Genomic DNA, 22,485 nt, shown 5'->3' with positions numbered 1-22,485 from the left:
TCTAATAAAAAAAATTAATAGAAAAAAATATGTTGATTGCAATAAACCTAAAACTGTTTAATTGCGATAAACCTGAAAACTTTCATCTAAAACATCTGAGGTGCTCACCAGTGCCCCAACAAGTGCTATGAAGAAACTCAGAAGTGAAATGAATTCAAACTGTCCTTGAAGGAATAGGTGCGGCCTCCTTAAAAACATATGAAACACATCTAAGGGGGGAAAAAACGGAAACCTTTCCAGAAATTCCATATAATTCCAAATACATGAGGACAAACAGTTGCAGGAAATTCTTGTTACCCTCGGGCACAACATGAGGCCTTTTCGCTTAGTAAAATAAAAAGCTACTATTCCAGCTACTTTAAGTCTAAACCTTTCAGGTGTAAACATTTGATGACCTTTATATTTGATGGTGGAGAACGTAGGGTTTGGAACCTTTGAATGAAATGTATAAAGAAATATAAGAAAAGAATAAAAAATAAAGACCCCAAGGATTCCTAGTCTAGTTCATTTTCAGGATTAGGGAGAACTAAACTCATCACACAGGGTTCTGTCTTCTTGGTTGTGGAATGTCACTTTTAAGGCACTAAATGAATAGCACTACAGATAAATGATACATTAAGTAATCATATTTATATTAGCAGGAACACTTCATCACAGAAACTGGTAACAAAGGTAAATCTCATAAGACAAAGTTGCTTAGGCACATTTTCTTACTGACTCCACCTTCCATGCCCCACAAAAACACTCACCTTCATGTATGACAAGAAGGGGCAGGCAGGTCAACAGAACTAACATAATACAGAAAGAGAGAGTGATAGATAGCAAGAGGAAGAGAGAGAGAAAAAGAGAAGCAGAAGCTGAGATGGTGTTACTTACTGGGCCGCTGAAGCCGGCAAGCTGAGTGACCATGAGGCACAGAATGGACAGCAGTAGACGGGTTCGGCAAAAGAGCCAGACAACATGGTGAAGAGAGGCCTGGTCACCTTTCAGCCTCAGCTCCTCCTCCCACAGCCCTGCCAGCCTGCACACACATAGATATGTGTATATCAGACACAGATGCAGACACATATGGCATTCGTTCATCCGTATTCTTCAAAAGTTTGGAAGCACCATTCAAAAGTCTGGAAGTATGGTGTGCAGTAATATGAAAAATCTATACTATCGCTGTTTTTGGATCAAAAGCTCCTATCTCCAAAATTGTAACTTTACAGGAGAAGGTAAAAACATACTTTACTTTTAATGTAAGCCAATGGAACCAGACTTCTTTCCTAATAATTTTAGGTCATTTCTGTTGGTCCATTCATCATGGAATTTACACACAATATATAAGACCATGGGTATTTTCAAATTATGTCAAAAACTGAAAAACAATGACAAAAATGGAGATACAAGGTTTTGTTCCGACAGCAGGGATGTGCTTGTTCTGTGCAACTGTATGGGTTTCAACTAATTACCAAGAAGCTGCATAAAGTAAAATAAAGTTTTAGAAGTGTCCTGAATGAGGTGTAGATGACTGTGAAATGAGCTGTGCAATTTGACAGGAAATGCAGTGGTGCTTGAAAGTTTGTGAATCCTTTAGAATTTTCGATATTTCTGCATAAATTTGACCTAAAACTTCATCACATTTTCACACAAGTCCTAACTGCAGACAAAGAGAACCAAATTAAACAAATGAGACAAAAATATTAGACTTGGTCATTTATTTATTAAGGAAAATGCCAATATTACATATCTGTGGGTGGCAGAAGTATATGAACGTTTGCTTGGTGGACTCATGAACATTAACATTAGCCACAGTGAGACTAGCCTTTAGTCGCTTCGAAGTTACCCAGGGTTCCTTTGTGACCTCGCTGGCTATTACACGCCTTAATCTTGGTATGATCTTTGTTGGTCAACCACTCCTGGGGGGAGTAACAGTGGTCTTGAATTTCCTCCTTTTGTGCACAATCTGTCTGACTGTGCTTGGTGGAGGCCAAACTCTTTTGAGATGGTTTTCCCAGCCTGATAAGGATCAACAGCTCAGCTTTTCTGAGGTCCTCAGGAATCTCCTCTGTTCATGCCATCATACACTTCCACAAACATATCGCTGCTGTCGGAAGAAGACCTTGTATCTCCAAAATACTAACTTTACAGGAGAAGGAAAAAACCTACTTCACTTTCAAGTCAATGGAACCAGAATTTTTCCCATGTCATTTTGGGTCATTTCTTTTAGGCCATTCATCATAAAATTTACAAATAATGTAAAGAGTAACAGATACTTTCAAACTATGTCAAAAACTGAAAAATGCCAAAAACGGAGATACAAGGTTTTCTTCCGACAACAATGATATGTGAAAGTCAGACTGTGAAAGATTCCTGTTCTTTAAATGAAACAGGGTGGTCACTCACACCTGACTGCCATCCCATTGATTGAAAATACCTGACTCACCTTCAAATGATCTGCTATTCCTAAAGGTTCTCATAGTATTGCCACTCACAGATGTGCAATAAGGGATCATTTTCCTCAATAAATAAATGGCCAGGTCTAATATGTTTGTCTCATTTGTTTAATTTGGTTTCTTTTTATCTGCTACGAAGACTTGTGTGAAAATCTGAAGTTTTTAGGTCAAATTTATGCAGAAATATAAAAAATTGTGAAGGGTTCACAAAATTTCAAGCACCACTGTGTCTAAAATATGTTATTTATCATTTAATAAATTACTGTTGTTCCCAAAATGCTTTGATGTCTGGATATAATAATTAAAACCAGACTGTATAAGTTATTATTGGGCATAAAGTAATAATTACTTACAAAATGCGGTTTTCAAAACTTTAAACAAAATTTTAAGGTCAGCTAGAGAAATTAAGTCATGTGAATCTTTTGGTGTACTAGGTGCAATACAGACCGTCTGCGGTTGGTCTCGCAGCTCTCCCAACGTGACACGGCCCACACATCCTCCAAAAACAGCTGACCCTTCTTGTGAGCAAACAAGGCCAGTGGAGTGAGCCAGTTGAAAGTCATGAAGGAGAAGAGGCCAGCGTTGTCCACCGGGTGCTGATGCCTGGGACGCACAAGAGGAAGTAACAGTAGAGGGTGAGTTTTTAAATTCACTCAGAGAAACAAACTGGTGGAAAACATTGTTAAACAAATCATCATAAAGAGACGGCATTTAGGTCTTTGAATCAAGTGCTTATTGTTTAGTCATTAATCCTTAGACTTATCAAGTAACTATCCATAAATTGCCCACTGCTATGAACAAATCTGTAAGTTCTGTGAGGAAATTTGGTGTCTTTGGTGTGAGCACACATATAGGCCTGTAGGGTTTAACCCCTGTGTGGTGTTGATGTGTGTGTTACTCAGCAGTCTGCTGGACCCACCACATTATTATTATTATTTTTTTAATCAATACAACCGTAACAATGTATGTAAAAATACCACGTTTTAAAATATTACAAGTGGCCAGAGTAGTGTTCATCTTTAGCAGCTGTAGCCAGTCAGCAGCCTGTTCATGATGTCCACTCTCACACACATACACACACACACTAACAGCAGGCCATGTAGGAGGAGAACAGAGTGAAGGACACAGCACCTCCACACTTTTACTCCCCACGGGTTCACCCAACACCACGTGTAATATAAATGTGTGGGGGATGAACAGAGTGAAGACACTGAAAATGGGTTATTTTATACGTTCTTCACAGAATCTGAGGTTGAATGGGCCCCACAGACCCCAACACCACACAAGGGTTAAGGGGTTAATGTGCATGTTCACAACTAGAGTTATGGGTACTGTAGCATAAACTCGTGAGCTACATTTTCAAACACATTTTCAACAGTTGCTGTGGAAAGCTTACTTGCTGGTTGACCGGAAAGGCTTAAGGACGCCAACGCTGTGGTGATATTTGCTTCGGCCTGCGTCCTCCTCCAGCTCTTTAGTGTGAGAAACACTCCCTCCGTCCAGCGGGAAGCCGCCCTCAGCCCTGCCTGCTGTCTCCAGAGCATCCTGACCACAAGAGTGACACAGAACCGTGAGCTAAGCATTTCTAAAAGAGAGAGACTTTATCGGTGCAAAGATGAAAAAGGGAATTGAAACTGTGTATTTTCCTTCAGTACGCAAGTGAGAGGTCATCTCTGCGCTCACATGATTCATTCCCTGTGAGGAAACATCTCACATAGCCGAGAGGATCGCTTAGTCAGAGCTCGTTCACGTTTTAAATTCCACACACATGATCTAGGCAAGTTCTGTCTGGCTCAAACAGAAAAAAAACATGTACACCACTCAATTCTGTTTTTCAGACTATCTGCAAAGGTAGACATGTAATTAATGCCTATATTCTTCTAGTTTTTGGCCCTGATGAATTCTGGCTGCACTAACCTTTTATTGACCGGGGTATAATTTGGTTTTTCCATCAGAATTTACATGAACAAACTTATTCAGTAACTTCATGAAATAATTGCAAATTTATTTATTTATTTTCATTTTTTCCCGATTTTCTCCCCAATTTTTAGTCGTTTCCAATTCCACCCGCTACTTAGGACCCAAATCACACGATGCTACCAACGCTAGGAGGGTGAAGGCAGCACAGGCGTCCTGCCACTCACGCAACATCATCAGACAGCTGAACGCGCTCGGAGGAAAACGCCAACCGCCAGATCTGTTACATCAGCTAACAGACGCCTGCACTGACTAGCATCGTGCTGAGTGATGGGGGGAGAAGGGGGGCCATTCTACCCACCCAGAGAGAGCGAGGCCAATTGTGCTCTCTTGGACTCCCGGCTACGGACGGCTGTAGCATCACCAGGGATCAAACTCGCGTTCTCCTGATGACATGGCCAACGCTTAGATGGTTGCGCCACTCAGGAGCCTTTTTTATTTATTCATTTCTTTTCTATAATGTACTTTTTTTATATTCTTACAATTTACTGCTGAAAGCCAAAAATCTCAGATGCTCTTTGTGTTATTTTATAAAAGTAATGTTTACAGAGCAGATCACTGAAGAGACGCCGTCTGTTTATAGTTTATAGCCCAGATTTGGGGAGAAATGGCTCAACTTTCAGTAGAAAACAAACTTGAGTTCAGCTTCTTTTATTATAAGGGTTTAAAATGACATCACCATCTATTTGACTGGAAAGAAGAGTTACGCCCAGCTTCTGAATGTAGCTTATGAAATATGAAAGTTATGAAGAACATGACGAACTGCGTTTTGGAACCTCCGTGTTTTGGTCCCAAGGAGTTGAAAAGGTTAAAGAACTTCTGAATCTTCTTACTCAATGACAAAGCTAGGGGGCTCCTGAGTGGCACAAATGTCTAAGAGTAGGAGATCACGAGTTCGATCTCTGGTGATGCTACAGCCGTCCGCAGCTGGGAGTCCGAGAGAGCACAATTGGCCTCGCTCTCTCTGGGTGGGTAGGATGGCCCCCCTTCTCCCCCGTCACTCAACACGATACTAGTCAGTGCAGGCGTCTGTTAGCTGAGGTAGCAGATCTGGTGGTTGGTGCTTTCCTCCGAGCGCGTTCAGCTGTCTCGTGACGTTGAAAAAAAGCGGTGGCTGGTTTCACATGTCTCGGGGGAAGCCTGTGCTGCCTTCACCCTTCTAGCATTGGTAGCATCGTGTGATTGAGGGAGTCCTAACAAGCGAGTAGAATTAAAAACGACCAAATTGGTGTGAAAATTGGGTAAAAATCCAAAAAAGCTCAGTATAAAAGCATTCATCTTTAAGGCAGTTTGTGTAAAACTCTGCCACCACCAACACTAGGACTGAACGATTTGGGGAGAATATCTAATTGTGATTTTTTTTTGCCCAGGAAGACCAGAACATCCACTTTTTCTGGCATGAAGCTTGAACACTGAGTGTGTCAGACTACCAGTTATTTGTGATGGTTATGATGTCACATATACAGAACATAGGTGTTTTGTTGCTTCACATTGGTCTCATCTACAGGCAGCTTAAAGATCTGTGCTAATAGTTTTTTTCCATTTAAAGCTTAAGGCAACATTGTTGATAATGCATTTTATAATAAAAATTGCAGCACTTGTAATCTGACAATTGTAATCTTTGAAAGTACAGTTTGATATAAAAACAATTCATCGTTCAGCTCTAACCAACACCACTTTGGATCATTATAAGTTTCGTTCTTTACATGGTTGAGCATTTTGGTGACGGTTGACTTTGTCTTTCCTCGCTCTTCTCTTTAGAACAGATTATGCTTTTATTGTTTAGGTGGAGTTTGCTGTAAGAGACGCATCCAGGTGTAAATCCAATACTAAACATTGGCAATTTTGTTTTACTGTAAGATGTACTGGCATAAAATTTTCATTTCATGGTCATTTTCTGTAAAGTTCATGGATAATTTGGTTAATACATTTGGTTTTAGTTCTAGAAAATGTAGGTTTCACCAAACATCATGCAGAGAAAGCCGAATATCCAGTCATTCACATATAATACAAACTTTATCCATATATTATTCATAGCGCAAAAGGACGCTACTGTTTTGGTTGAAGGACTTGCCAATACTAAAGAACATTACATACAACATTTTTGGCTTATTTGCCTAAAACCTCGTATCTCCAAAATATTGAAGCAGATGTCTTTCCAAGTCATTTTGGACCATTTCTTTTGGTCTGTTAATTGTGAAATTTACACACGATGTAAAGGACAACAGGCATTTTCAAATTATAGCAAAAACTGAAAAACGAGGAGAGGTTTTTTTTCTGACAGCAGTGATGCATAACTATTAAAACAATTACTACTGTAGTAGTGATAACACACTCTCTTGCTCTAGTGCTCTCACACTCACACTCACACACACACACATTTTCATGCATACACATGCTTGTTTCATAATAACAAACGCAAGTCTGAGAACAGGCAGAGCACCGCTGAACTCGGTCTTCCTCCGAGCCAGCTGAGACAACAGTCTCTCACAAGGGCTGTTGGCCTTGGCGACCTGCGCTGCGGAGCATCCTGCTGACAACACGGCGAAGTGCTCAGACCTGCGGGCAAACTGTGTGTGTCTGCACGTGTATGCAAGTGAGGAATGGGATGTGCTGGATCTCTGATACACTTTAAAACCCAGAAAGGCAGAAAAGAGCCAGCGGGATTAGAAGACTAAAGTGAACACCACGTTCTTTAAAGCTCCTCACGGTCAGATTAAAGGCAGCGTCTTCAAATGCCAGCAGCACCATCAACAGCTCATGGCAAACAGATCAGGCTCTCCACTAATCGAGATAAACCGAGTTACACAATTAATGTTATGCAAACTTCTTAACCAGCCTCAGTCTTGAAACTACACTTTATTATCATGCTCCACTGCCGATGTTCATTCAACTGATGTCCAACTAAATATCTTCTGAGCTCACTTTATCCATTACTCTAATACTAAACATTAAAGGCCCCGAGGAAAACCAAACTCTTCTCACTTTTTTTAATTAAAGGAATTTAAAGTCGCAAGCCAACTTTAACCATTTTAAAAGCATGAATGTTATGAAAACAAAGTCAGTGTGTTTTTGTGATGTCACAAAGCCAGTACATTTACCTATATCTGCCTATTCAGCCTAAACCCGCCCACTCACAGTGAAGTTATACGGAGCGTTTCAGACTGTTTTATCAAAAAGCCACATTACAGAAGGCTGATCAGAACAGAGGGTTTTCAGGCTACGTTCACATTACAAGCCTTGTTGCTCAAATCTGATTTTTTGCTCAAATCCGATCTCTCAGACATGATGGTTCACACTCGTTTAAGTAAGCGACTCAAATCTGTCGATGTGAATGAACCGGCGTCCTGAAATAACCCTCATGACCACATCCTACTCAATAACGTCACATGACAGAATCACTGCATCATCAGCACAAACTAACGAGCAGAACGAGCTTCGCTGAGAAGATCATTAACTCTGATCAGCTCTCAGCTTCATTATTAGAGCCAGACGAAGGAGAAAAAGGTGAGATGAGCTGCTTTTCCACCGTTTACAGGCTTTAAAGTCTGTTCGGCGCTGCTGCCATGGTAACGCTGAATGACGGCACACACACAGTGGAAAAAAAGCACATGGAATTCCGAGGTCACATGATCACAAATCGGATACGTATCCAGTCTAGGACCACATATGAAAGTGACTCGGGTCAGATTTGAAAAGATCAGATTTGCGGCCACACAGCCCTGAAAACATCAGATCTGAGTCACATTAGGGCAGAAAATCTGATCTGTGCCACTTCAGCCTGGTAACGTGAATGTAGCCCTAGATGTATCAGGCTTAAAGCGACAAAGCAGCCTGTTTAATTCTAAGGGAATATAGTGAGGATGGAAAAAGGTCATGAAAAACGGCATTGGGAATGTTTTTGGGTAGAAAATCTCAAACTAATGGCATAAGACAGAATAAAATAGATTTAATAGGATACGAGCCCCCTATCATTCCCTCCCCCTATCAAAAAACCTAAAGCTAACCCTAAACAAAGCAGTGTTGACAATTAATTGAGGTGTAGCAGACAGTACAACAGGGGACTGGCAAAAACAATTGAAAACCACGGCTGCGTAACGTGTCATTTATTAACTGTTACTGTTAGAATACTGATATCACAGAAGGCAGTGATATGCAAATGAGTCCTAAAAACAATCATTGTTTTGTTTTACCGTGTGCCGTGAGCATCCTGACCAATCACAGTTCTGGATGAGAGGTTTTGATGTTATCGTTCATGGTATTGATTCACCTTTGTGTTTTAATGCCTTACGATAAGTACCGCAAGCGAAAAATGTACCAATATACCTGCACTATAATTGCAATACTAGTACTCTTGCTATATCGTGCAGACTTAAACTCTTACTGCAGGCCCCCTGGTGGCTATTCTGCTAGCGGACTTGGAAATTTTTCATTTATATTATCAAGTAGAATATCCTATTCCCGTAACTTTATTATTGGTGATCTAGGACACTGTCGTCTTTCTCTGTGTGTGAAATGTTGTTGAGCTGCTAGTGAGCAATATGGGGTGAAAGAGTAGGGGTGTAAACCCCCTGCTGTCAAAACATTCCACACCTCTTCACAAAGGTTGCCGTGTCAAGACAAAACAGACGGCACAGCTGCAGCTTTATATCAAACAATCCTGCATAACTGCTACAATAAAAAATTTAAATACAATAATAATACTTTAATAAAATGGTGAAGTGCTTATTTATCTATAAAGATGAAAATCCAGTTCCCGTCTGGTTTTGTAAATCACACACATTTGCAACGTTTACATGCAGCGTAATAATCCGTTAATAATCCGACTAATAGCTCAATTGAAATAGAACGTCCATGTAAACACCTCAATCGGAACAGTCTAGTCTGATTAAGGGCATTCGGAATACAATTTCTATCCGATTGAATGAGGTGGGTAATCCTGTAAATAATCTGTTAAATAGAAGAATAATATGCATGTAAACGCCTCTATCCGATTACATTCCCTATCGGAACATGTAAGTACGGTCTGTGCATGTGTGTCGCGTCATAGCGAAAGGTTTATAACGCTCAACACAGCAGAGCAGAAACTGGTCTGTAGAGGAGATGAAGTTTATGCTCTGATCTTTAAAAGATGGCGGTGGGACGGACGTCCAGCTTATGTGCCTCAGAACACGATGCCTTCCTCTCTCCGCTTTCTTTAATAAGGACATGTGAAGGACGTTTTTTCTGAGTCTGACATCAGTTTAAAGCAGTTAAAAACACAAGCACTGCTCACTGCTGCTCATCTCACTCTGACTGGACCTCACGTGATGTTCTCTGTCATGGTAACATTTACTCTAAGCGCGACTCCACGCATGCGTGTCATTTAGCATCGGAATACTTGTTGTGAGCACGTAAACGAAGATTTTCCATCAGGTCGTTAAATAGAGTGAGCATAAGCACCTCAGTCTGAATATTTAATCTGATTGTATTCAATCGGATTGGCAAAAAATCTTTGCATGTAAACACAGCCAGTGTCAAAGTTACTGGAGGAAAAAAATGATACTTTAACTGAAATTCCTCCAAATAGAATTTTTTTGTGAAAAAGGGTATACTGCAAGACGGTATTTATTTATTTTACATATCATTCAGTCCTAACCTGAATATTGCCCTACTGCCTTGGTTCCACCCCAATCATGTCCTTTTAATAAAGTTTATCTGAGAAAATATTTGCTATTGTTGTTTTTCCCCCCAAATATTGCAATATTGTTGGCAAAAACCTAAAATATTACATTCAGCCTATTCATATCTTCCTCTCCCGAGCATGCACACGGAGAACGTATGAATCATACAGAAATCCATGAGTCATACCGGCATCTTGATCTGAACTGCTGCCAGACACCTTAAACACTTCATTTAAAGGCTCAGTGTGGTTCTACATAAGCACTGAGGCAAATGTACAGAGCTGAGAACGTTGCCATATGGCAGACAACGTGTTAACTGTACAGACGAGTCGGCATGTTTAATGGTTTTGTGTGATAAAGCTGTACGGCGTGTGACTCTCTGGTATTTGCTGTCTAAACCCACGACTTCATTCCCCTCAGCAGACGGGAGACATTTCAAGTCACATGCGACCCCCTCCTCCAGTCTGAACCCTCCAATTATTCCAGCAACTGAAGGGCAATTATACAATGACAGCCCTCCTCATCTTATATAAGCAAAAAACGACATCAGCCAAGCATGACATGCATATATTTCCACTAGACAGTAGACTAGGCATGAATAGTTCAGCATACATAACATAAGATAAGCTGTGTCAGAAATCTGACATGAGCCTGCGAATCATTCCAGTGTCGCTAAATCTGTCAATGGCTTGGTTCAGCGACAAAGGGTGAGTGCAGCAGTCTCCTGAAAGCGATCAGCGGGAGGGGGGGGCTCTGACGCAGGGGACGGAACGATCGGTAAAGACTGACAACCAACCTCAGTCGTGACAAACAGCTCAATAAAGGTTATGTGACAGAAGGGTGACAGAAATAGATCAAATGCACACATTTAGAAGACAAGGGTGAATTAAAGAGTAACTCCACCCCAAGACCTTTTATAGCTGAAATGCACAGCTCTGTAATAATAAAATACACCAGTCTCGCTTAAAATGTGATCACATCTTTCCAAACTTTTACTGTGGTCAGTTCCGCCTCTGCAGCACCCGTCTGGTTCAACTCTACTATTGACGTGGAGGACTCATCGTACTTTGGTACAAAGACACGTCATAGTATGCAAATCAGTCAACCTACGTTAACCCCCCACCCCCACCCCCCATCACACCCTACTCATGCCACGCCCCTGAATTTGAGAACTGTCCGAGACCGGATAGAGTTAGAGCTTTTGGATCTCGCCACCGATTTGGATCTTTTCCTATACATATCATCTCATGGCATTAAGTGAGTTAATTATTATTGCTAGTTCTGAGTTATTGTGCTTTTAGATACTGTAGTTTGTCTTAGCTAGGTTACACTAGCTAAAGTTAGCCAGTTAACTGTTTATAAAGACTATATTTAGTCTTTTTTTCCTCCAAAATTTTTGTCCCCAATTTAGTCCAATTCCACCCACTAGCTAGGACTCCCCCAGTCACACAACACCACCAGTGGTAGGAGGGTGAAGGCTAACACAGGCTTCCTCCGAGACCTGTGAAGTTCCAATGCTCAGTCAACGTCATTGGACAACGTCATTGGACAGAAGAGTGTGATGGTTTAAGCGTGCAGTCTGCACAGTGCGAAATTAAAGCAAAGTCAGATACCAAACTTGTCTTTGCTGATTAAATGACTAAATTTGGGGTAAAGGGCAAAACCGTGTGCATTTGATTTCTTTCCAAACTATTCCCGTAACTGTCACAGCTGCCTGTGCATAACACGCGTGCCTTGGAGCGAGGCACATCCGACAAAAACGTAGAAACGGGAAAGTGGGGCGCACTTGTGAATGAAAAAGATTTGCATGCTCTGGAGCTTTCTGCAGTGCTGCTCAGCATGTGCAAGGACGCCCCCCCCCCTCCCCTCCCCTCCGTCCTCACTCCTTCCTCTTAGCTCTCACGTTTCTCAAAATGCGGTCACGTTGCACAAACGCACAGCCTGCCCAGACACTGAGGGGGGTTGTCAGCCAAGGCTGCTGTTAGCATCACCAGAACCAAGAGCCACAATTGGCTGGCTGTGCCAGAGTGGGTGGGCTTAGATTATGTAAACAATTCAAGCTTAGGCGTGCAGGAGGAAGCAAAGAGCCAATCAGGGGGGCCCACCGTCCATGCCGGGCAGCCTCGGTGGAATACTGAGCGGTAGGTAGACAGAGAGAGGGGGAGAGAGGGAGAGAGACGGGGCTGACAGTGAAAGACAAAGAGAAACGGAGGGCAACAGAAGACCCTTTCGTAACATGCTGACAAAACGCTGACGGTGAGAGGAAAAGGGGACCAAAAAAGGGGGGGGCAATGCAAAAACAAAGCAGGACAACACCATGTCCAAGCACAAAACAACAGCTGTGGCCATTCGGTTCTTTAGTACTCCAGCGTATGACTATGTCAGCACTATCACATATCCCAAAAACGGACACTTGAGTCGTAGAAACTGGTTCACGGTTTAAGGTCCAAGCCTTCTAGATGGGGTCATTTCTGTGGTTATATTAACATGTTCAATATTCTCGTAACTGAGCAGACATATTTGCACACATGCCACCTTCATTTCTCTATTGTGTCATTATTTTTCTTAATCCAGCATCTCATGAGCCTTTATGGCCTCCTTATCACCTCCTCACCTTCCACGAGTGCTTTCACAAGAGCTTTAACAGAATTCAGAGTCTTTCAGACTGACCTGGACGTTAGAGAGCTGATAGTGGTCCACTTCGTTTCCCGGTAAAACGTCTCTGGAAGGAACGGCCCTGTAGCCAGAACCAGCGGCCAGGCAGTCCTTTCCCAAATCATGCTCTTTCATCTTCTTTTACCAACATAGGAGCGCCTAATCTGAGCTTGATCTGTCAGAACATCCACAAAGACCACAACATAGAGAGATTATGCTAGACATCTGCCAAGAGTATTCTGATATCGGTCTCATTTCTCAGAAATCGAGCAAATTATGACGGGACATCGCACGTAAAACACCACCGAAGAGAATCGGCACTGGGACATCGTTTTAAAGCCGCAGTGAAAATCTGTATGTTGAATTTAACTGGCATCATCATCATTAAGGGAACTGATACCGTTGGTGATGTTATTTAGACTTACTTATTTAGACACTTATAAAGGAAGGTTCTTCAGGGGTTCCTTTTGAAAGGGAATGGTTCTATTTAGACTGGTCCTCTGCCTGGCGAAACAGCTCATGAGAGTGATGGAGAACGTGTTGTACACAGTTCCATGTAGAACCTTTTTTGAAAGGGCTTCTTCTGTTGTAACAAGTTTGGCATCGTTACAGCAGAAGAACCAAAGCTTACGATTTCACTAGGCAAAGAACCATTTAACCCCTCCATTCTCTCTGATAAAGAACCCTGAAGAACCCACTTGTTAAAGTGTACATGATTATTTCCTCTAATGTTAGGATGTATAATAATAATAATAATAATAATAGTACACTGGCTTTAATGTGAGTTTATTCTTTAAAAAGGTAAAAAAATATTTGTAAAAAATAGTAAAAGCATAACTGTATAATTGTTCATTATTATTATCAATAGAACTATTATTATTATTACTCAGAGAAAGGTACAATATTCCACTTCTATGGGACTTTTATTACTACGAATATCTAGTAATGCACTAGCTTCGTTATATTTGCCTTCTGATCAGCTTTGAACTGACCAAGCACTTCCAAACACTTATCCTGCGCCTAAATGAACCGATTCCAGATATATTCCTGCTCTACTTAACGCCTCCCTGTAAGACCACCCTCACCCCTCATCCTGATCATTAGAAGGGCACAAACAGTTCCGGATGCCCAGAACAGTCCAGTTAAAAGCAGCAGAGGTAGAAAGGGAGAACCATACAGCTCCGGCCCTTTTCACACACACTGCGTTATCTAAAGCAAACCGACCGTCTCTTCAGCTGATCCCGTCTGTGATGATTTCCAACCAGGGAGACAATCAGATCAGCCTGTTTATCTTCAGAAGGCGTCGGTGCTGCAGCTCACAGTAAAGCAGCCCTTCATCTGCACGAAGCTGAATTTCCTTTTCTATTCTGGATTTTTCCGTTCCACCTTAAATGGTGCAGCAGTTCCATTCTGGCGTCTGCGGCACGAACGCAACTGCGGCACCGTTTAAGGTGGAACGGAAAATTCGCACAAGAAAGAATAAGAAGCTGAATTCATTTTTATTTTGTCTCTTTTTTCTTCTTCTTCTTCTTCTCCTTTTACAGAAACTAGCCATTTTTGAGCTCCTCTTCCTTCACAAAGCAGCCACCAGTTTACGTTAAAAGGAGCTGCTACACTTTAAACGCTTAAAAGCCAAGACTCAGAAAGCTAATATATGCTCATAATCTGGTCTAACGCAGCTGCATTACTCCTGGTCTTCTCTGCATTTGTGCATAATTCAAATTTTCCGCCCCTGATAGGCGTTTAAATCTGAAATAAACAGATTTCACTGAAGAACTGATAAAGATGCTGGTGCCGGTCTCCCAGCAAATGTCTAATGTAGCTAAAATCCAACATAAAGATAAGAATTCTGCATTTAAGCACAGACAAAGCTCATCATCTGTTACCTGTGTCTTCTCTTTTTGGTCCGCAGATCCTCAACAAGCAGGATGAAGCAAAACAACTTCGTTATAAACCATCTATTTGCGCTAACCAGCCACGAGCTCTTATGGGAATTGTAGTTTCTGATGTCGTTCGCTGCTTTGGTGCGCGTACTGTATAGAACTACATTACCCACAAAGCCCTGATCTGCGTAGAGGATGAACGGTAAACGGGCGGAGCTTGATTCAAAGCAAAAAAAATGTCTTTCCTTTACTTAAAATACATGTCTCGACATGTTTCTGTCCATTTCAGGTTTTATTTTGCATTTTCATATTTAAAAATGCCCCCCCCCCCAATAACATTATCGTATCGTATTATGTCAGGCGTCTAATAGCTATAGATCAATCCTGCTCCTGAGCTAAAACCCTCTACAGCACATTTTAACGCTTTAACCACGTTTAAAGTTATGAAAATAACTATAATTGCCCATATTGTCAGTACAGCTCCCGGATTAATCTCTGCTGCACGAATTATGCCATTTCCTGCTCAAACACACCCATTTTTATCTGATGACTGGCTTGGCAACTGGCTACTATGAGGGAAGTGGTTTTCAGTTGTACTGCATTAGTCTCACATACTTCACTGCTTCCCGGCTTTAATGCACCTGACTCAACCCAGTTCACTATCAAATACTTAGAGTTTAAATGATTGTCAGATCAAGAAAAACAAACATGCAGTGAAAGGCTGTGGAAGCAAGATTGAGGAGTCATGAGCCAGACCAGCATGTGGCCTCAGCCTTACAGATTAGTGGATGTTGCGTAAGCCTACATTATAGCCCAGAGAAAAGTTAAACCCCAAGGTGAACAAGCAAGTCCTGCCAAATGAAACACCTATAGCTTTGACAACAGCCATAAAGATGATGAACCTACAGGTTTAATTTTAGTGCATTAACATGTATAACGTGCTGTGTTGATCCAATACTGTACTAATATTTAATCATTCATCCTGCATAAATGTTAAAGCCGACTTCAATTCTTTCCTTCGTAGTTAAATACCCAATGCGAGACAAGAGTGTAACCAACATTTCTTTATTGTATGTACACAAAAGCACATTAGATGCGGGATGGGTACAGCATCTGAAAAACAAAGAGAAAGAATTTAGTATAACATTGATGAAAATGTGTTATGATTTTTTTAATAAATAGTTCCACGATTAACAAGGTCAATTTACCGGCTTGGTACAATGCAATAAAAATCTAATTCAAATGGCAAAGCTACTGAAGACAGAAAAAGCACTCGGGGCTTGAGTGATACAAATGCAGACTGCTCCTTCAATACAGAGACCTGACCTATCAAGTTATCGCTGAATAAATCACAGGTTTAGGTGACATCAGCCCAAAATAACCAATAATATGTTCCACATAACACTACTACAGATAAAATCTACGCATCCTTATTGATGCAATGGAATGTAATACTATCCCATGTGGATTTACATTACACCTCCATTTCTCTCCAGCTCGGATGCAATATTGTGCCTTTCATGGAAAAACTAGTTTCAGCACTTTCACAGCTCCAAATGGAATACGCATGGCTTTAGCTGGTAAGGTTAATATTATTAACTAAAATTTGAACATAAAGTTTCTCTCTTACACATCATTGTGGATTTTCTGTATTTTTACACTTAAAATGAGCTTTTTAGTTTAAAAAAAATTGATCTGCACTAAATTTAGGTTGTACAGTCAATTTAGTAAATAATTTTTTAAAAATCAATTTAAACAGCTTAGAACTGTTTAACATCCTAATGCATATATACAGTGCATACTGATCAATGCACAATTGATCATAACTATATCACAACCTATGAGGTTCAGGCCTGTGTCACACAGAGGCCTCAGCTCATTTTTGTGCATTCATATGGTTAATTGTAACTGAGTGACAACATTATCTGATCAGGAATGTTCCAACACTTATCTGTTGTTTAGGCTCCATGTACCCGGATGTCATAAACGCCCTTGGGGCGCGTCTTAATATAACCCTATTCATCCAATCCTCTCTCTCTATATTGTCTTGTTGCATGAGCACGCGATGCTCATGCCATTTGTGTGTATATTAACTCTGCTATTCTGATCAATAAACGGGAAAAGCCTTCTGAGTACAGACTACTAGTCTCTGTGGTCATTTGAGTTTCCCCCAGCCAGCTGGACTCTCAGGAGGACGGAGGGCTTCCTTCAGTTCACAGCTTTGGTACTGAGGTCGAACTATAGAACCTAAAACCACGAAACGGTTCTAACAATAACTGGACTTGAACACTAAATTTCAGCATCATAACTAATAAACTGAATATTTCTTCATTATGACATTTTTTTTTGTGTATTTTTAGGTTTTAATACAAAGAAGTTTGACAAATGTGCAGAAGCATGCATCTTCAAACCAATATGAACTCGTAAACAGAATGTGGCACCTTTGGCCAAGGCTGACTTACCACTCGTACTCTGTGCCCAATAGCCTTTGAAGGCAGGTTGCTGCTGAACTTGGCACGCACCATCCCGCTATTGCCATGAGCACGTGTGACTTTACCCCAGATGCAGCGAGTCTTGTTGGGTTTGCCTCCAGGAGTCACTGTGTTCCTACGGAGACAGTAAAAAAGAAATCCCCATTAGAACAGAACAGGCACAGATACACGTTTCAGTTGGTCAAAATGTCCTGTACTTCAATGAGTTACAGTTTTTCAATGAGTTTACAGCTGCTTACAGTTTTGCGAAAAGATGTTTGGTATGCAGAGAAATTGACAATCCATGTGACATGGTGCCAAATACAAAACTCCACACTGAAGACTTTAGTTGTTTACACAGATGCATTCATATGAAATTAATATCCACACAGACATTTTTTATTCAAATACATACACTAAGCTTAAATCTTAATCACTGAGTGTAGTGGATAACACCTCTGCCTTCTACACTGTAGACTGGGGTTCAATCCCCCTGGGTGAGGACCCTACACTATACCAATAAGAGTCCTTGGGCAAGAGTTCTAACACCACCTTGGCCTACCTGTGTAAAATGATCAAACTAAGCCGCTCTGGATAAGAGTGTCTGCCAACTGTTGTAAATGTAAACACATTTAACCCTTATCCCCACCACAATCCTTTTTTTGTCTTCAAACCACAGGCTGCATTTTTAATTTCATCTGAAGCTCCACAAAACAACCACTCCTGTAACAAAGAGAATACCTGACGGCTCGAAACGGACCTGAATGGTTCAAATCTGACATACAGAAGTTTCAATGTGAACCTGTCAATAATGAGCTGGGTCAGCCTTACAGAACACATCATTAAATAACACAACACAAAGCCTAAATTAACCACATGACAATTAACTAAACCAATAACAAAGACAAGTCTGCCTCTTAAACAGGCTCTCCAGAAACCAGGAGAAACAGGATTTCACAAAACAGGATTTCTCAGTAGGCCAGGTAACTTACGCCTTGCGTCCAGTACTAGTGCTCCTCAGTTCTTCTGCTATCAGACAGAATTTTAGTTAGCAGATCAAGTCTGCTTTGAACAATGAGGTCCAAAAGTTTGAAACCTGTATCTTGCATAGAGACTAGCGTTCCAATCCAATCCAATTAACATCAATATTTATGTTACGCTGTTGGGACTGCATATTATCCACAATGAATGTTTTGTGTAATCCTTGCAAAAGTACTGTGACACAACTACATAGAGGGCAACTGTGCACCATAAACAGGTAGAAACTGTTAATTTGGGTAATTTTAGCCCTCACTTACTGAAAGTCAGGGACTTTACACACAGATGGGGGCACTATATATTTAAAGGAACATCTGAACATGAGAACTAACAAAACCATCATAACTACAACATTAATCAACAGAAGATTTACAAATTAAGTGGTGTATACAGACATGTCAATATATTCTTATTGCGGGAAAATACAGAGTTGGTGGTTCTCAACACTCGAGTTGAGACGATTTCTGCCGTCTCTGATAATATAGTGATTCTTTTCATCTACGCAAGAGTAAATTCATGCTGCGGGGTCAAGTGCAATAGTGACAATGTAATCACCCAAACTGATCTAATACATTCAGAAGTTTTCATATTGATGTAGTATATCTGCAACAAGTTATTTTGGCTCATTTTTTCTATATTTGTGTTTCAATAACATAGAAAATGGGCACATTTTTATTCTTCACCTCTGTTCACTTCTCACACTGATCACAGAATAAACCTTGAATAGTAAGTGATGATTAGAAGACACTAGATCATCTTAGTGTGGCCAGAACCATCCCTGAATTTGGCCAGATTTATCTATGTAAGAAGCTAGATCACAGATGTGCACGCCCACCATGTAAAACCTGTCAAGAACCCCTTAAAAAACTGTTTCTATAACTAAAACAAGAACCATGAGAATCTTCTCAAGTCTCAGGTTTGCTCATCCAGTAAATAGTTTGTATGATGGTCATAAAAAAATGAAACAGGGCTGGTTTTGTTTCATAAAACCCCAGAAATGTCATGGCCCTCAAGGAAAAATAAAACAAGAAGAATGTAGGAAACACACCCTTTAAGAAGATCTTATCCATCTGTCTTACAGCGCAAGAATCAACTGAGATATGAAACACAGCATTTAAACAAGCCTCAGCCCAGACCCAGGACAGCGGACACTTTGCATCCACAATGGCTAAATTACATTAACGCAACACTTCACATGAACCACTTACTTCTTTGCCTTGTAGACATAGGCGCAGCGCTTGCCCAGGTAGTAGTCAACCTCCTGACGGGTGTACACTCCCTCTATCTTCAGCAGGGCAGTGTGTTCGCGCTGGTTCCTCAGACCACGCTTGTATCCAGAGAAGATAGCTTTGCACCACAACCTTGAAAGCAACCACAGCGAGATGTTACCAGCAGCATCAGTCAGTGCTAGTTCAAAATCCTCAGTGGTGGATCATAAGTAGAAACATTTAGAGTCTTATTTCTACCCAGAAGCCTTCATGAAGAAATGAATACTTCTTACTCAGCTATATCTTAATCACTAACATTCAGTTAATATTCCCACTGTGTTGAATTTCAATCTGCTATGTTGACAGCATCTGTGCTCCTTCAAATAGTCAAACCTCTCAAACATATTCTTTTAGACCAAAAGGGGCCAAAGAGAGACTTCAGTTCCCAGATGTTAAATATACTAAGAGATTGGGCAGTAATGCAAGTTACCCAGGCAGCAGGAATTTTCAATCTGACTTTTTATACCAACACTAGTCATTTTTGGACAACTCTTGCTTTTGTTACTATAGTTCATTGAAGCTGCCGTTCTTCTATCAAAGTATGGATTTAGACTCACCCCTGAACCTGGAGGCCAACTGCCTTGCACTTCTCACTGTTCCCCCTGCTTCCACCACACCTGATTCACCTTAATAAGGTGATTAACAGTCTGTTGTTGAGTTAAAGCAGGAACAGCACTAAAACATGCAGGACAGTGGAGCCTCCAGGACCAGGACTCCCCACCTCCGAAAACAATGAACCAGACCGCAAAGTCTCCATTCACATTCACTGCAATTTCCAAATTAGTTTTAAAAGCTACCAACCTTCCAGGCATTGTGACCGCTCGCGCCCAGGCTCAGAAAACCTTCAGATAAGAAAAAAATTAATGATATTAGCAGCAGGCGACACGTCGAAAATAAAGCATGACATTACACTTTTGATCAAGGAACAGATGTTTGATAAGCTTCGAGACACAATAAAGCCCAGCAGTGCCACATTAACAGTATGAACATGACTAAACAACACTTGGCTGATGCTCTTATCCAGAGCGTCTTGCAATTTTATCCTTTTTTACATAATTAGGCGAAAGTGGTGTTAAGAGTCCTTGGGCAAGACTCTTATTGGTGTAGTGTAGGGCGCCTGCCCGGGCGGGGGATTGAACCCCGTCTCCAGCAGAGAAGCAAAGGTGTCATCCACTACATTTTCCAACCAACAGCGATTTTTATTCATTTCAGACCATGCCCTGCACCAAATCCCATTAACCTGGCCTGTAAAATCACAGGCAGTAGGTGCAGTTCATGTTTCAATAACCTTCACAATCCACTCAGAAATGTTTACAGTAGCATTATTGATCTCGATATAGATCAAATATCGCCTTATTGATCATTGCTGGAAGACACGGGATGCAATATCACATGAACAAGACTCACTTGAGCCAGAAACACGCAAATAAAGCCAGTAGTTTAGTCAGCCACATTTTCAGACTCAGATTTACAGCCATGAGAATTTCACTTTAAAGCCGATTGATCTGAACCCGAAACCCGAAAAGCAGCAGAACCAAGACGCATTTCAACGTCTAAAAGCGTTAGCCGAGGCTAAAGTACCAGCCATGTGTAGCAACAGCCACGTCTAGCCGGAGCATTAACCTACAAGACCCGCAACTACTAAAACAGAAGGAACTGTTCGAGTTTAAAACGAAAAGGCGCCGAATATTTAGATTATTTAAAGCTCGGCGTCGGTTTGCTGCTGAGAAAGAAGCCAGTCTCGGGTCGGACCAGCGCAGCCCAACAATCCACCACAAATCTGCTGCATCACGTGTTTACACGCAACAGAACCCGATCATATATGAAGTATGAACATTTAACTAAACGTGTCTATCAATATTAGACTCAATTATTCCCCGCAATTTATTATAAAACTGATTTTTCAAAACCGGGTAGGAAATTACCTGCCTGATACGATAACAAAGATGGAGGAAAAGGGCGGCCGAACGGCATTCTGGGAACATTACAGCCAACGGAGTCTAAAAAAAAGCCTGATTTAAAAAAATTGAAAAATTAAGTAAAAACTTATTTTTTTGACCAAGTGCTGCGATATAGTGGCTTGTTTATCTCGAACATTCGTATATTCACGTCAAACTGCCTTTACTTTTAAAGTAATGTAGAAATTATATTTACTTTTGGGGAACTGTAATACATAAAAATAAAAATAAAATAAAATTAAATGACAATAAAAGCATTGTTGTAAAAAAAAAGGTGTATCATAATTTTATATATGTAATTTATTATATATATACATATCAAATTATTTTACAATTTCTAAACTTAGTAACAATACGTAGAACTGAGAAAATAAAAATGTTCACCAGTTAATTGGAAATATATTGTTAAAACATTGTTTATAAATATGTTTAAGACGATTTAACAATAATAAAAACAATACTAATTTTTAAAAGGCGAAATTTAAAATCAACAAAAATTCAAACAGTATTCGCGATGCAACACACGATACAATGATATATAATTTATATTTTTATAGATGCTGTTTCAAAATTATACATGCTAACAAACAAATTTAATTTGCATACATTCGGTGCCTTTGCAGTTATTTTTCTTTTAACTGGACTTTTACGAGCGCTGTTCGTTGATCTAGACATCATGCTCACACGGAGTTTCGGGTACGGGATTATTTGAAGATCAGGTCCTCAGGGCAGCCTATGCGAAGGCGTGGAAAGGGGCTCCTCGTTCTGTTTTAAACGGAGGTTTTATCAAACCGTTCGCGGAAATTACTTCAGTAAAGTTGCATTATTTAACTATCTGTTATAAATCATTGATATTATTGTTACAGATACCTTCTGTTACCGGTACTGATTTATTAAAAGTAACTTAATCGTTAAAGTTACATTCATTAAAATAGATAGCAGATTATTTTTTTAAAAGCGCCAGAGAAAGAACAGAATTTCACTGATCTTCAAAACAATATATCTCACTACCCTGCAGGTGTATGATATGTAGATCTGCGCTAGTTAAAAGTCGTCACGATTTTTTAAAAACGTTTCACAGAAAATGCGTCTTATTTGAGTATTTTAAAAATATTTTTCTTGTGCTTTAAGTGA

At 40.5% G+C, this 22,485-nt stretch overlaps 2 protein-coding genes across 3 annotated transcripts in view; both read right to left on the bottom strand.

Annotated features, from left to right (window-relative positions):
* Window positions 1-14,727, bottom strand: part of abcc5 (ATP-binding cassette, sub-family C (CFTR/MRP), member 5) — a 45,207-nt gene extending 30,480 nt beyond the window's left edge. The window contains exons 1-5 of the mRNA XM_017707993.2: window positions 14,620-14,727; window positions 12,749-12,908; window positions 3,835-3,983; window positions 2,886-3,041; window positions 877-1,021 (exon numbers count right to left, since the gene is read on the bottom strand). Coding sequence (XP_017563482.1) covers window positions 877-1,021; window positions 2,886-3,041; window positions 3,835-3,983; window positions 12,749-12,868 — 570 coding nt within the window. The 5' untranslated portion in view covers window positions 12,869-12,908; window positions 14,620-14,727. The remainder of the gene's footprint in view (window positions 1-876; window positions 1,022-2,885; window positions 3,042-3,834; window positions 3,984-12,748; window positions 12,909-14,619) is intronic.
* Window positions 14,728-15,665: 938 nt separating this feature from the next.
* Window positions 15,666-21,391, bottom strand: rpl35a (ribosomal protein L35a). 2 transcript variants are annotated; one of them, XM_017707995.2, is made up of 5 exons: window positions 21,319-21,391; window positions 20,195-20,235; window positions 19,334-19,486; window positions 17,079-17,223; window positions 15,666-15,729 (listed from the first exon to the last, which is right to left on the bottom strand). In XM_017707995.2, the coding sequence occupies exons 2-5, from the start codon at window positions 20,203-20,205 to the stop codon at window positions 15,706-15,708; spliced, it is 333 nt and encodes a 110-aa protein (XP_017563484.1). In that variant the 5' UTR covers window positions 20,206-20,235; window positions 21,319-21,391; the 3' UTR covers window positions 15,666-15,705. The 2 variants fall into 2 exon arrangements, with proteins under 2 accessions (XP_017563484.1, XP_017563485.1); XM_017707996.2 differs by having other exon boundaries at window positions 21,323-21,345.
* Window positions 21,392-22,485: the final 1,094 nt, after the last annotated feature.

This window comes from Pygocentrus nattereri, chromosome 7, assembly GCF_015220715.1.
Source record: "Pygocentrus nattereri isolate fPygNat1 chromosome 7, fPygNat1.pri, whole genome shotgun sequence".
Lineage (NCBI taxonomy): Eukaryota > Metazoa > Chordata > Actinopteri > Characiformes > Serrasalmidae > Pygocentrus > Pygocentrus nattereri.
Note: the sequence above shows the minus strand (reverse complement) of the source record. Positions and strands in the feature narration are given on the sequence as shown.